The following is a 15,851-nucleotide window of genomic DNA, read 5'->3' on the forward strand; positions in this document are numbered from 1 at the left end:
TTAACTTACGTAACGAATTTCTATATTCGTATTTTTTTATTATGTATATTAGGGAGTTCACCCCCTAGTCAATATCTCGCTCTTTACGCTAAAGTTTGGATTGTGTTCGAACCACAAACCCCTGAATTACAAAGGCCAGTTGATTAGAATAGATAGCTCTTTTGAAAGTACTAAAAAAAACTTTAGCGTAAAGACCGAGGTATTGACTAGGGGGCGAACCCCCTCATATACGTAATAATTTCTGTTCGTTTTAAGTTTTAATTTTGGTCTTTACTTTCAGTTGAAAAAAACTTGTTCTTTAATTTAATTTCTGATAGTTTTTTAAATAATGCTGGGAAATCCGGCACCCCCTTCATAGGAATGTCCCTTCCCCCAAGAAATACTCCTCCATGTAAATATTCTCCCCCGTAACCCCTACTCCGACCCCCCCCCCCCAGCAGAAAAAATTCCTTCAGATAACGGCTGTATACTTCCCAATAACCAAAACTATATGTAAACAATGGGCAAAGTTTATAACTTGTAGCCCTTCCCCCAGGAACTTTGGGGGATTAAGTCGTTTTGAAAGACATATTAATAAAATCTTCAACTATAATCAATAAAATGGCTGTCCCAAAGTTTTGATCGGGTGACTTCGGGAAAAAAATGAGCATGGTAGGGGGCCAAGATACCCTCCATTTCTTTGGGTTGCTTAAAAAGAGAACTAGAGTTTTTAATTTTCTTTCGAATGAGCCCTCTCACGATATTCTAGGATTACTAAATTGATACGTTCACCCCTGGAAAAAAAAAAAATAAACACGCATCCGTGATTTTTCTTCTGGCAAAAATACAAAATTCTACTTTTTTGCAGATAGGAGCTTGAAACTTCTATAGTAGGGTTCTTGGATACGCTGAATCTGATGGTGTGATTTTCATTAAAGTTCTATGACTTTTAGGGGTTGTTTCCCCTTTTTTTGAAAATAAGGCAAATCTTCTCAGGCACGTAACTTTTGATTGATAAGAGTAAACTTGATGAAACTTATATATTTGAAATCAGCATAAAAATCTTAATGTTTTGATATGTCTATTGGTATCAATATTCCGTTTTTTTGAGTTTCGGTTACTATTGAGCCGGGTCCCTCCTTACTTACAGTTCGTTACCACGAACTGTTTGGTAGTTTGCATTGAAAAATTGATAAAATATCATGACGCAACAGGGTGGTCGTTTAAATATCGATGAATTATTGGTACTGTTCTGTTAGCTGTAAAACACGCGAGATATTGTATAGCGAACACGATAAAAGAAACTAGTCAAGCAGGTTCTTTCAACGGAGAATTCCTATGCCGATCATTGCAAACAAGGGTCTCTCACTCCGCTTATAATATTTAAACTTGTAGTTTTTTGGGGTTGAAAGGGTAAAAAAAGGTACCTAGGTTTGGTTAGGTTACGTATGCTATGCCTTACCTCCACCCCCCCCCCCCCTATTGTGCAAATATATGGTCGAAATCAGTTTCTAAACTATTATATTTTTATCCTCTTTTGTTTTATTTCATTAGCATTAACCAAACTTCACTTCTCGCATATTTTACAGCTAATAGAACAGTACCGAATTATTTTGTATGTCAAGTTTCTCAAATTTGTCACTGAATTGAAGCAAGTAGCCCAAAAATAGCTTATGTGAAGAGCCTAAAATAAATAAATCACTTTAGTCATCTCTGGGTCATGCAGTCTATGAATTTCGAAAAACCGCGAGGCTGCCGACATGAGGCTTCATGAGTTTATTTTAAGAGGAAAGGTAGATGATATATGAATTAATGAATGCATTTGTAACCTATTAATTAAAACACAAATAGAGCACAAAAAAAAGACGAAAAACGGACACACCAACGCAAAACACTAATTCCTTCTGATAACAACATAAGACTTGGCAGAACAATCAATAGCGTATGGCAAATTCTGTTGCAGACAATGCCTCAATTTACGAAAATTTAGGGGCGAGCAAAATGTATTTTAAAACAAAGAGTTTTTTTTTCAGTTTTCTCAATGAAACTACCAAAAAATAAATTTGATCATGGAAATTCCTGAAAAATAGAAAGAAAAAAATACAGAAATCATTACGTATATGAGAGGGTTCGCCCCCTAGTCAATACCTTGCTCTTTACGCTAAAGTTTTTTAGTACTTTCAAAAGAGCTATCTATTCTAATTAACCGGCCTTTGTGATTCAGCCTAGGAGGGAGAGGAAGGCGGGAGAAAAACCTTTGGAAGAGATACCTTAACCCCCCCGCCCAGTACCCGCGCCTGGTTGTATTATCTAAGTCCTGTACTATGTTGGTTTTGTACACTATTAAATAAAAAAAAAACAAGTTTTTTCAACTGAAAGTAAGGAGCAACATTAAAACTTAAAACGAACAGAAATTATTACGTATATGAGAGGGTTCGCCCCCTTGTCAATAACTCGCTCTTTACGCTATAGTTTTTTAGTACTTTCAAAAGAGCTATCTATTCTAATTAACCGGCCTTTGTGATTCAGCCTAGAAGGGAGAGGAAGGTGGGAGAAAAACCTTTGGAAGAGATACCTTAACCCCCCGCCCAGTACCCGCGCCTGTTTGTATGATCTAAGCCCTGTGGTAGGAGTAGACTGAAAAATCATGTACGCACATATTACAATGTTGGTTTTGTACACTATCAAACAGTTCGTGGTAACGAACTGTAAGTAAGGAGCGACCCGGCTCAATGGTAACCGAAACTCTAGAAAACGGGTTTTTGATACAAATAGATACATCAAAAGAATTAGATTTTATTGCTGATTTCAAATATATAAGTTTCATTAAGTTTAGTCCTACCCATCAAATGTTACGCGCCTGAGAAAATTTAGGTGATTTTCAAAGTTAGGGGGCAAGATCCACTAAAAGCTAAGAAACTTTTATAAAAGTTACACGATCATATTCAGAGTATCAGTGAACTCTACTGTAGAAATATCAAGCTCCTATCTACAAAAATATGGACTTATGCATTTTTTTTGCCAGAAGAATGGTCATAGATGCGTGTGTATTTGTTTTTTTTTTTTTTTTTTTTCCCCAGGGGTGATCGTATTGACCCAGTAGTACAAGAACTTTATGGTTGGTCTCATTGGAATGGAAATGAAAAGTTCTAGTGTCCTTTTAAGTGAACAAAAAATGGAGGGCAACTAGGCCCCCTCCCACGCTCATTTTTTTCCCAAAGTCATCTGATCAAAATTTTGAGATAGCCATTTTGTTCAAAATGGTCGAAAATATGATAAATATGTCTTTTAGGATGACTTAATCCCCCCAAGTCCCCGGGGGGAGGACTGAAAGCTATGAACTTTATCGACTGTTAACATATAGTATAGGTTATTGGAAAGTATACAGACTTTTTCAGGAGGGTTTTTTTCTGGTAGTGAGGGGGGGGGGTGGGTCGGGGGTTATGTTGGAGGATCTGTCCATGAAGGAAGTTTTCATGGGGGAAGGGAAATTGCCATGAAGGGGGCGCCGGACTTGCCAGCATTATTTATTGGTTATTGGGAAGTAGGCCTATATAGACATTTTCAGGAAGGATTTTTTTTTCTGGAGGATGGGGCTGGAGGAGGGGGTTACTTGGGAGAATCTTTCCGTGGAGGTAGTTTCTTTGGCGTAGGGGACATTTCTATGAAGGGGGTGCCGGATTATTTAAAAAACGTTCAGAAATTAAATTAAAAAAAAAAACAAGTTTTTTTCAACTGAAAATAAGAAGCAACATTAGAACTTAAAACGAACAGAAATTATAACGTATATGAGGGGGCTCTCCCCCAAATCAATACCTCGCTCTTTCCGCTACAGTTTTTTTTAATGATTTCAAAAGAGCTATCTATTCTAACTAAACGGCCTTTGTGATTCAGAGGTTTGTGAATTAAATTTTTTTTTAACTTTTAACGTAAAGAGCAAGGTATTGACTTAGGGGAGGGCCTCCTCATATACGTAGTAACATGTACGTAATAAAAAAAAACAATAAAAAAACAAGCAATATGGCTAAATAGTGATCTAAACTTTTAAAAACGGAATTTTGGTGTCAATAAATGTATCAAAAGAATGGGTTTACAATGCTGATTCTAAATATATAAATTTTATTAAGTTTAATATTACTCATCAAAGGCTACGAGCGTGAGCAAATTTACCTGATTTTTTAAAGAGGGGGGAAACATCCCCTACAAGTGAAAGAATTTTAATGAAAATCACACCATCAGAGTCAGCGTATCAGAAAACCCTATTACATAGGTTTCAAACTCATATCTGCAAAAATCTGCAACTTTGTATTTTTTGCTAGAAGAAAAATATACGAATATAGAAGTTAGTTACGTAAGTTAATTTGTCATAACCAAATTTAGAGACATCCATTTAGCAAAAGAAAAGTAAAATTTTTATGCAAATTTTGTTTACTTATTCAATGACGGTGAGCCAAAATAAAAGTTGCATTAACTAAAAACGATCAGAAATTAAATAAAAAAAAACAAGTTTTTTAAACTGAAAGTAAGGAGCGACATTAACACTTAAAACGAACAGAAATTATTCCGTATATGAAAGGGGCTGTCCCCTCCTCAACGCCTCGCTCTTTACGCTAAAGATTGACTTTGTCTCATAACTTTATTTTTTCAAACAATAAAAAACTTTAGCGTAAAGAGCGAGGCGTTGAGGAGGGGAAAGCCCCTTTCATATATGGAATAATTTCTGTTCGTTTTGAGTTTTAATGTCGCTCCTTACTTTCAGTTTAAAAAACTGTTTTTTTTTATTTAATTAAATAAAAAAAAAGTTTTTTCAACTGAAAGTAAGGAGCAAATTAAAACTTAAAACGAGCAGAAATTATTACGTATATGAGAGGGTTCGCCCCCAAGTCAATACCTTGCTCTTTACGCTTAAGTTCGAAATTTGTTCCATTTCTTTAAGATTGACCCCTGAATCACAAAGGCCGTTTAATTAGAATAGATAGCTTCTTTGAAAGTACTAAAAACAAACTTTAGCGTTGTTTTTAATTTAATTTCTGATCGTTTTTTAAATAGTGCTGAGAAATCCGGCACCGCCCTCATAGAAATGTCCCTTCCCCCATAATAAATCCTCTGTGAAATTATCCTCCCGCGTAGCCCCCTCCTCAGACCCTTCCCCACCATTAAAAATCCCTCCTGGAAACATCTGTATGCTTCCCAATAACCAGTACTATATGTCAAAAATGGGCAAAGTTCATAGCCTGCAGCCCCTCCTTCGGGGGCTCTGGGGATAAAGTCATCCTCATAGACATATTTATTAGATTTTCTACTATGCTGAACAAAAATTGCTATCTCAAAATTTTGATCGGGTGACTTAGGAAAAAATGAGCGTGGGAGGGGGCCTATTTACCCTCCAATTTTTTGTTCACTTAAGAAGGACACTAGAACTTTTAATTTACGTTCAAATGATCCCTCTTGCGATATTATAGGACCACTGGATCGATACAATCACCCCTGGGGAAAAAAAAAACAACAAATAAACACGCATCCGCGATCTTTCTTCGGGCAAAATTTACAAAATTTCACATTTTTCCGGATGGGAGCTTGAAACCTCTACAGTAGGGTTTTCTGATACGCTGAATATGATAATTTGATTTTCATTAATATGCTATCATTTTTAGGGGGTATTTCCCTCTTTTTTCGAAAATAAGGCAATTTTTTTCAGGCTCGTAACTTCTGATGGGTACGACTATAATTGATGAAACTTATATATTTGAAATCAGCATAGAAATACAATTCTTTTGATGTAACTACTGATACCAAAATTCCGTTTTGTAAAGTTTTGGTTACTATTGAGCCAGGTCGCTCCTTACTTACAGTTCGTTACCACGAACTGTTGATACCATCTCTTTTGGTAAAAGCATTTTAGGAAGAGGTATTTTGAGCCAGCATGGGGGTAAGGGTGTGGAGCCCGCTCTGTCATCTTTCTATTTGAACGGTATACGTATGTAGGCATTTTCAAGTACCACTAGATTCATGTCCAACATTTCACTGTCAAATCTCTTCATCAATATACTAAGTCTGGTGTATCCCGTCTAAGTACAACCTCATTATTCACGTTATTCTTGTGTTTGAAACCGAGGGGTCGGTCTCTCTCTCTCAGAAATCATGTACACGAAGTGGCGCATACCAAATGTGGCATAACTGTGTCAAGAGGTTTGGGGACCAGACCAATTGTGGCGGAACTGGGTGCCATACGTGGCGTTCCGAGATGTACACCTGGTGGAATGTAAGGGCCCCTCATTTGAAGTATTGGCCTTTCATGTTTATAATGAAATATTATGGAGTGGAAGGATAAGCCACAATTTCAGTTTATCTTCTTTGTTCTTTTACCATTGCATGGGTGGACTAGTTTCATCTTAAGTTTCAAAAATTAATGAATTTTGTTTTTTACTTATTTTTGTTAGTTCATTATGCTCAGGCAGCAGCCTTAACTTTGCTGCAAAAAATCTTTAACAAAATGGTTTTAAAAATGTTTTCTGTTTTAAGAAAAATCTTTTCCAGACTGAAAGTTAATTTTTTTTTGTTGCAGATCTTAATAGACCCGCACACAAAACGGGCATATGGTGTTGAGTTCCAGAAAAAGGATAAAATATACGTTGTTTATGCAACTAAGGAAGTGATTTTATCAGCTGGTAGTGTGAATACTCCACATCTTTTGATGCTTAGTGGGATAGGCCCAGCTGAACACTTAAGAGAAATGAATATACCCCTTATACATGACGCACCAGTTGGCAATAATCTTCAGGTGAGATTTATTATATTTGACTTATGTCATTGAGAGGCCTGATCAACAGACTAATGACTGATCAACAACAATTTCTTGGATGTATCTATTTCTACTAGAGGTCTTTGTTGATTCTGCCTCATTCTTCGGTTCTAGGACCTTCTAGAGATACCGTTAATCTTAAATAAATGTGAATTAATTGAACAAATCCAAATTAAGTCATTTGGACATAACCAGTATCATTTGGAGAAGAATATGTTATATATTATTTAACGAGCTTTGATGATGGTGCATAAGCCATATGTAGTATTGTTTTGGTTTATTTGCCCATTTCGAGGAAACCTTCTTTACACTGCTTACCCAGCATTACTTTTTTTCTTTCCTTGTCGACTATCATTTTCTAGTTTTGTGGTCTGTTTTATGTGGTCTGCTTCTCTAACGCATTTGCAGAGCCGATCCTAGGGTTGATGGTACTCGGGGCAAAATTAGTGCCCCCCCTCTCGACTCAAATATAAGCAAAACAGCTGAATCAAAGTAAAAAATTGTATCAAAGGGGGAAATTCCCCAGCCGCGGTACCCCAAAGCCATGGTGCCCGGGACAACTGCCTTGGCTGCCCATAAGCATAAACATAACATGACTCTTATGTCTGTTACCCCCCCTCCCAGTAAATACGAGCTCTGCTTTCTTTTGGGGTTTATTATCATTTTTATTACATTCTATTGACTTGAATCAATAAACTAATTAATTCAAATCCAATTTGGCGATCCTCTGAAGTCAATTAACTTTTAAAACACAAAGTTCTTTTGATGAAAATAAAGAGCGAAGTTGAAACCTAAAATACATTCTCAGACCACATTGGCTATACAAGACATATGAAGCTAAGAGAGGAAAGGAAATAATAAGAGAAAAATAAAAAAAGTGAGAAAACGAGGATTTTGTCAGCCAGTGGCAAAACATGAAGACGAAGAACTCACATATATTTCGACAAGGACCTCCGCCAAGTCGTCCTCAGTGCTAAACAAAAAAGAAAAAACAACAAAAATCTAACCTTTTGGAGTTTACTCAACAAGATGCGAACAGAGACTCACAGAGACTGTGACAAAATCCTCGTTTTCTCACCCTTTTTTTATTCTATTTTTCTTTTATTATTTCCTTTCCTCTCTTAGCTTCATATAGAAACCTAAAATAAAATAAAAAATACATTCCTTCCTAGTTTATGTAATTCACTGTCGAAAAACTGTTTCAGATTAACCGGCTCGGTATATCTCCCGATATTCGTAGAATTTTGAAAAAACTAGCCCTTTACTGAAAACACAAAACCAACGCAACAGAGAAGAATTTGCGGCAATCCTTTAGTAATAAATGAGCAAAAAACTCCATGGGATACAAAATTGTTCTTCAGTCAGAGTTAGCACTACGTTGACTTAAATTTTATTGACTAAAGTTTACATCAATATAATTGTATTGAGCACAATAAGTTGCATTATTTACATCATGATGTAACTAGTCCCATACATTCCATCAATCAAGTCTTAAGCTAATAAAACTGATCAGTTCCATATTCAAAAAGTTCGTTTATTACGATCGCCAACTTTTGCGATTTCTCCTTGATTTTGTTCCCGCAAATTGTATTTTAATAGCGAAGTTGTACCTTATTTACATGTGTGGTGAAAGAGAAAATTTAATTTCCATTCCTGTTCCAGGACCACATAGCGGCTGGTTGGATGACCTTTCTCATTGATCAACCAGTTTCAATGGTACAATCCAGATTTGAAAATTTACCATCTATTTTGCGTTATCAGTTGTTCTCTTCTGGACCACTATCAGTGCCTGGAGGTGTTGAGGGATTGGCTTGGGTCAAGACAAAATTTGAAAACCAAACAGATGATTATCCAGATATTGAGTTTCATTTTGTGTCAGGCACACCTGCATCTGATGGAGGGGCGCAAGTGAGGTGGATACATGGGCAGTCAGAAAGGACATGGAATGTAAGGCCCTAACTGTTTCTCTTAAGCTAGGCTCTGAAAAGAGTCAAATTTTGCTCGGAAACGAGGCTGAATTAAAAAAAAAAAAAAATGGCGGAGAATATTTGGTTAGATTTTGGTAAAGATTGAAAAATTCATTTCCCTGGCTGGTGAAATTTCGATTACAATAAATAAAAGCTTTCTCTTTTGAAGGATATGTTGTTAAATATACAGTTTTAAATATTGGTGGTAGTCCTTTCTAATACGGTAAAGCAATCTTGCGTTAATTAAGTTAACTAAACTCCTTTAGACTACGTTAGGGGCCCCCCTGGACCCCCCACTGACTGCCTTAGCCCCACTAGGCTTATGTTCATTAAGAGGTTTAAAAACAAGATAATCTACGCACGTTCGAAATTTTTTTAGGTTGAAACTTAGACCAATTAAAATCCAAATTTGATAGAATTAAAATTTAGCTCTTTTTTTAATTTTCTACTAGAAACTGCACTTTCAGAATTTTTAGTAGTTTTCGTGCCTATGTGCCTATTGTGCCCAATTCTAATCAAAACTTTATGGGATTCAGATTTAGCTTATTTAAATTTTTTTGCTAGAAACACTTCAATGTTTCTAGTCATGGGCGTACGGATGGGGTGGGGGGAGAGGGGGGCAGCTGCCCCCACTAGAACTTTAAATTTATGCTAGATATGGGTTAAAAAGCAGATGGTTGAAAAATCAGATGGTTGAAAAAGCAGTTGAAAAACGGTAGATGGCTAAAAAGCAGTTAATAAAAGGTAGATAGTTGAAAAAGCTGGAAATAAACTGCTGGAATGACAGAATAAAAGTCAAACAAGAAGCAATTATCCATAATGTCTTGGAAAGATTAAGTTCTAATCCAAGAAGATTGACTAATGCTGAATCTTGTTGATGGTTTTTGGTCATTACTCATTAACAAAGATTTCATAGTTATGATAGAACTTGCTCGCAATGTAAGGTTTTGTGAACTGCTAATACAACTTCAGCCCCCCGCCCTTCATCAAAGAATCAGCTGCCGCCTAACCCTAGAGAAGAAGCTACGTGCGCCCATGCTTTCAGTAGTGTTAATAGTTTTGGTGCCAATGTGTCTACTGTGCTCATGTGCACGCACCTGAGTTTTGTCTGATTGAAATTCCATGTTCTTTAGTAAGGGCATTACGAGTAGTTTATTAAAGACCAACGTTTTAATATTTTCTATGTAAAGAGCGATATGGGCACAATGTATTATTATTATTTTTTTAATATACCAGGGCACTTTTTATAGAAGGAGTGGTCGTAGAAACTCTAAAACAGGTTCATTGGATTGAAAATTGAAAGGGCTAGTGCCCTTTTTAATAGTTGGAAGTGATTGATGGCCAACCAGCCCCTCCCTCCTTCACGCACATCATTCCCCTAAACACATCCAATTAAAATTATGAGATAGTAATTTTGTTCAGCATAGTTGAAAGGTCCAGAAATTATTTCTTTGAAGAAGACGACCCCTCCCCCACAGCCCTAAGGGCAAGGTTTGCAAGTTATGCCCTGGGGGCATGCAAGGTTTTTACAGAAAGAGTGGTCGTATAAAGTTCAGAGGGGTAATTTCGGAGACCACACTGCCTTTCCATGACGTTAAATAAATAAAAGTTCAAATAGGGTTGATCCCACAAACAGTGATAAAATTTCACAAAAATTACTAGATATTCCGGTCACATATGCAGTGACCGTCATCAGTAATTCTACTACTGATGACGGTAACTGCATATGTGACCGAAATATCTAGTATTTTTTTTTGTGAAATATATCTAATATTTTTTGTGAAATTTTATCACTGTTTGTGAAAATTACTGTCTATTAAAAGGATTTGATCCCTATTTGAACATTTAATTATTTAACTTCAGAGGGGCTCATTGGATGGTAATCAAAAGTTCTAGTGCCCTTTTTTAAGATTCAAAATGATTGGAGGGCAGCCCCCCCCCCTGCCTCGCACGTCATGTTTCCTGAAATGCGTCTGATAAAAATTTCAAAATAGCCATTTTTTCAAAAAACAGTTCAAAGATCACACAACAAGGCTGTTGGGATTGACACACACCCCTAGAATCTGGGGGAAAGAGTTGTTAGTTATACCCTGGGGGCGTATTAATTTTTTTACAGAATGAGTGGTCATATGAACTTTGTATGTGGCTCATTTGATTGTAAATTAATTAAAAAAAACTTTTTCCACAAAATAAGTTTTTCAAAGAAAAGTAAAGAACTCCATTAAACAAAAATGAGCAAAAATAAAATTAAATACTCTACGAAGCGTGAAACTACCACAAATCAGCATCGATAAATAATTGAAACCCAAAACGAACAGAAATTACAATAAATAACCGATTCAAACTCAAAACGAGGAGAAATTAACATAAGTTGGGCTCCAAACCCCTATGCCTTCCCAAGGTCAGAACATAATTTGCGCTTTACTGAACAAAAATAAATGTTTTTACATTTCTAACTTTAATAAATCAAATAATATTAACATTTTGATTACTAAATATCAGTATATATATATATTAAATTGACAATGCACATTCATATCTATCTATAAAAACCTTATATGCCCCCAGGGCATAACTTACAATCTTTGCCCTGGGAGCTCTGGGGGTTTTGTCATCCTTAAGTACATAATTTCAGAACTTTCAACTACGTTGAACAAAATGGCTCTCTCTAAACTTTGCTTGAATGTTTTTGGGGAAACGGTGGGCGTGAGAGGGGGGTTAAATACTCTCCACTCACTTTCGACTATTAAAAAGGGCAATTTCAATTTCCCATCAAATGAGCCATTTTTGAAATTTCTACAACAACATTCTATATAAACCTTATATGCCCCCAGGTCATAACTTACAACCCTTGCACTGAGGGCTCTGAGGGGGTTATTATCCTAAAAAACCTAATTTCCTTAACTTTCAACTACATTGAACAAAATGGATATCTTAAAATTTTGATTGGATGTGTTTGGGAAAATGGTGGCCGTGAGAGAGGTTAGTTGCCCTTCAGTCACTTTTGACTATTAAAAAGGGCACTAGCCCTTTCAATTTCTAATTGAATAAGCCCTTTTTGAAGTTTCTACAACATCGCTTTCTATAAAAAATCTTATATGCCCCCAGGACATAACTTACAACCCTTGCCCTGGGGGCCTTGGAGGAAGGGTTGTCATACTTAAAGACCTAACCTCCGAAACTTTCAACTACGTTGAATAAAATGGCTATCTAAAAATTTTGATTGGATGTGTTTGGGGAAAAGGTGGGCGTGAGAGGGGGATTAGTTGCCCTCAAATCACTTTCGACTATTAAAAAGAGCACTAGCCCTTTGAATTTCCAATCGAATGAGCGTTTTTTCAAGTTTCTACGACAAAGATTTCAATAAAAACCATATATGCCCCCAGGTCATAACTTACAACCCTTGCTCTGAAGACTGTGGGGGGAGTATCCTGCTCAAAGGTATAATTTCCTGAGCTTTAAACTGCGTGGAACAAAATGGCTATCTCAAAATTTTGATTGGATGTTTTTGGAAAAATTAGGGGCGTGGAAGGGGTGTTAGTTGCCTTCCAGTCACTTTCGACTATTAAAAAGGGCACTAGCCATTTCCATTTCCAATCGAATGAGCCCTTTTGAAGTGTTTACAACAACGCGTTCTATAAACACCTTCTATGCCCCCAGGGCATAAATTACAACCCTTGCCCTGAGGTCTGCGGTGGGGGGGGGGGTTGTCATCCTAAAAGACCTAATTTACATAACTTAAAACTACATTGAACATAATAGATAGCTTAAAATTTTGATTGGATCTGTTTGGAGAAAAGCTGGGCGTGAGAGGGTTTTTTTTGCCCTCCAATCACTTTCGACTATTAAAAAGGGCACTAGCCCTTTGAATTTCCAATCGAATGAGCCTTTTTTGAAGTTTCTATGACAACGCTTTCTATAAAACCTTATATGCCCCCAGGGCATAACTTACAACCCTTTCCCTGAGGGCCGTGGGGGAGTGTCGTCCTCAAAAACATTATTTCTATCTGTAAATCAACTACGCTGAACAAAAATGGCTATCTCAAAATTTTTATTGGATGTGTTTGGGGAAATGGTGGGCGTGGAAGGTGTGTTAGTTGCCTTCCAATCACTTTCAACTATTAAAAAGGGCACAAGCCACTCCAATTTGGAATTGAATGAGCCCTTTTCGAAGTTTCTACGACAACTTTTTGATACGAAGTGCCCTTGTCTAAAGGGAAAAAATAATAAATAATACATTGTGCCAACATTGTTCTTATCAGGGCATAACTTAAGATACTTTCCCTGAGGGTTGTGGGGGAGTATCTTCCTCAAAAATACATTTTCTATCTGGAAATCAACTACGCTGAACAAAATGGCTATCTAAAAATTTTGATTGGATGTGTTTGGGGAAATTGAGGGCGTGGATGGGGTGTTAGTTGCCTCCCATCACTTTCGACAATTAAAAAGGGCACAAGCCACTCCAATTTCCAATCGAATGAGCGCTTTTCGAAGTTTCTAAGACAACTCCTTCAATACGAAGTGCCCTGGTATGGAAGAAGAAGAAGAAAAAAATTATAATAATACATTGTGCCAACATCGTTCTTTACTTAGGCAGCGCGATTGCGCTGCCTATGATATGTAGTTATAGTTCCCTTTTAAGAGTCAAAAGTGATGGAGGGAAACTAGCCCCCCACCTCCTTGATATCATCTTATCCCTAAACGCATCCAATCGAAATTGTGAGATGGCCATTTTGTTTGCGATAATCCAAAGAGCATATAACTATGTATTCAGGGTGGATCAACATTCCGGAAGAGCGAAAATTAACATGAATGGTGCTGATAACCCCCATGCCTTCTCAAAACCACAACATAATTTGTACACAACTGAAAAAATAGATACTTTTTAAATGTTTTCACTTTTTTTACTTTAATAAATAAAAATTGTAAAAACCTATGGAATAAATATCGGTATATGTTTAATAGCTTGACAATCGACGTTCATTGTTTTACTTTTGTTTCCAGTAAAGTGCAAATTATTTTCTGGTCTTGAGAACGCATTGAATTTCATTTATTTATTGATAGTGAATTGTGGTAGTACGCTTGGAAGATTATGTGACTTTATTTCTGCTCATTTTTGGCTTAATGGAGCTGTAGGCCTACTTTTTTTTGAAAAACTTATTCATCAAACAAGGCGTTGCAATACCCCAATTGGGGTTGCAATACCCAAAAATTGGGAAAAATGTTTTATCTTTATAAAATATTGAGAAAACGATTGCCCTCTGTTCTCCTATATTTTCATGAACTCCCGTCTTGACTTTGAGCTAGATCTAAAAATCCTTTTATACTAGCATATTTAATATTTGTTCAACCTTTTTTGCAGGATTACTTTGCACCTATATCATTCAGAGATACATGGTCTGTGGTTCCCATGTTATTACGTCCTAGGTCAAATGGTTACATACGACTGCGATCAGACAGTCCTTATGACAAACCTATTATTATCCCTAATTATTTGGTAGATGATCAAGACGTCAGAGTCTTAGTTGAAGGAGTGAAGATTGGCCTAGCTTTAGCTGAAACGCAGGTAAAGAATTTGACTATTTAAGGGTGACTTATTGGAACAAAGCCAAGTCAATTTTTTTTTTATATATATTTGCCTCTAGGGCTGTCATTCATAGAAGAAATGGTTTCCGATTTCCCACTAATAGAAGTTTATTACACAACTGAGTTTTAAAACACAAAAATAACATACAATAAATAAAAAACGGAAAAAACATCATTCAAGATAGTAATCATTCAGGAGCTATACATTGCTTAATCTTAAATCATTTTTTAATATGTTGTGTGCATGCTTTACTTTTTCTCAGCTCCATGATGATAGCCCCTCCCTCGGTTCGTTAATCTTCCACATTTTTTTACTTCTAATCAAACAAATTATAATTTTTGTTGTATAAATTCCATTAAAATAGTTTTATTCTCTGAACTAGATAATTATTCTTTTGTCTTTATCCTGCTTAACAGGCCAAGCAGCCTTTATGGGAATTAGTACCGTAGATTTCTTATACGTTCGATTCGCTATGAATAAATTTTGACAGAGCAATATGGTCTCATCGAACGGAAAAGATCCTCAGCTCCATCAACATTGATCTCAAACTGAGACTTTTTCACAAGGAAAAAACTTTATTCAGGGCCTTTGGTCTCAATAAATATATTTGAACCAAATATTTTAGTCACAAACAGGTACATTTTATTTTAAAAATAATGTCTTAAATGTCCCATACTTATAAATGTCATACTGTCCCAAACTCCGTCATAATGTCCAGTCAGAAATGTCCCAAACTCCTAAATGTTCTAAACAGAGCAAGGTCAGGAAAACTATGATGCATAACTATGACCCTGAATATTTAAAGATTTAATTTTTTTGAATTTTTAAAAATTTAAAGCTGTTGAATTTTTAATTTAATTTTATATTCAAATTGGTCATTATTTATATATTCAGGAAATAATAGTTATCGTTTCAATGAATTTTTCAGCAAGAAAAGGAAACTTTATATAAAAATTCCCTTGCTTGGCCACCGATACTAGGCTGGCTCTAAGCAGCAACTCCTTTTGGAGTAGTCCTTAAGTCTTTTGTTTTTTTTTTAAACTTTTCCACATATCTCATATTCCTTTTCTGGGCAAAAAAACTGTAGATTATTTTTGTATTGTACCTTTTCTGACAACTCTTAACCAAACTTGTATGCAGGGATCCATCAAATTCTGGTAAAAATTCTTAGAAAAAGAAAAGAGAAATAAGTACCATTGAACATTTCATTACACTTAATATACAAGTATGAAAACATAATTGTGCAGATTAATAAAGACTTGGCCCAGAAACTCTTATTTACGAGTCTTTATTAGTTGGCAGTTGGCCAGCTCTACACTAAAAAATTAACAGCAAACTTAATTAGCAGAAATTCGTATGGCTAATTGTTCTTACTTATTCCAGGGAGCTCCTCCTCTGGACCTTACCCAAGTTTGTCATTGGTGAGAGGAAGAGGGAGGGCTATTGTCTTCTGGAACTACGATTTATGTCAGTTGATAAAACTCAAGAGGACTTATTTTTTTCTTGGCATGGGAGG

The 15,851-nt window shown here is 36.1% G+C and overlaps 1 protein-coding gene across 1 annotated transcript in view; it reads left to right on the top strand.

Annotated features, from left to right (window-relative positions):
- Positions 1 to 15,851, top strand: part of LOC148954737 (glucose dehydrogenase [FAD, quinone]-like) — a 92,479-nt gene that overhangs the window by 70,918 nt on the left and 5,710 nt on the right. Inside the window, exons 3-5 of the mRNA XM_089086483.1 lie at positions 6,545 to 6,760; positions 8,444 to 8,728; positions 14,111 to 14,314. Of these exons, the coding sequence (XP_088942609.1) occupies positions 6,545 to 6,760; positions 8,444 to 8,728; positions 14,111 to 14,314 (705 nt within the window). The remainder of the gene's footprint in view (positions 1 to 6,544; positions 6,761 to 8,443; positions 8,729 to 14,110; positions 14,315 to 15,851) is intronic.

The sequence above is a fragment of the Artemia sp. Qi Xiang Cuo genome, chromosome 3, assembly GCF_049724085.1.
Source record: "Artemia sp. Qi Xiang Cuo chromosome 3, ASM4972408v1, whole genome shotgun sequence".
Lineage (NCBI taxonomy): Eukaryota > Metazoa > Arthropoda > Branchiopoda > Anostraca > Artemiidae > Artemia > Artemia sp. Qi Xiang Cuo.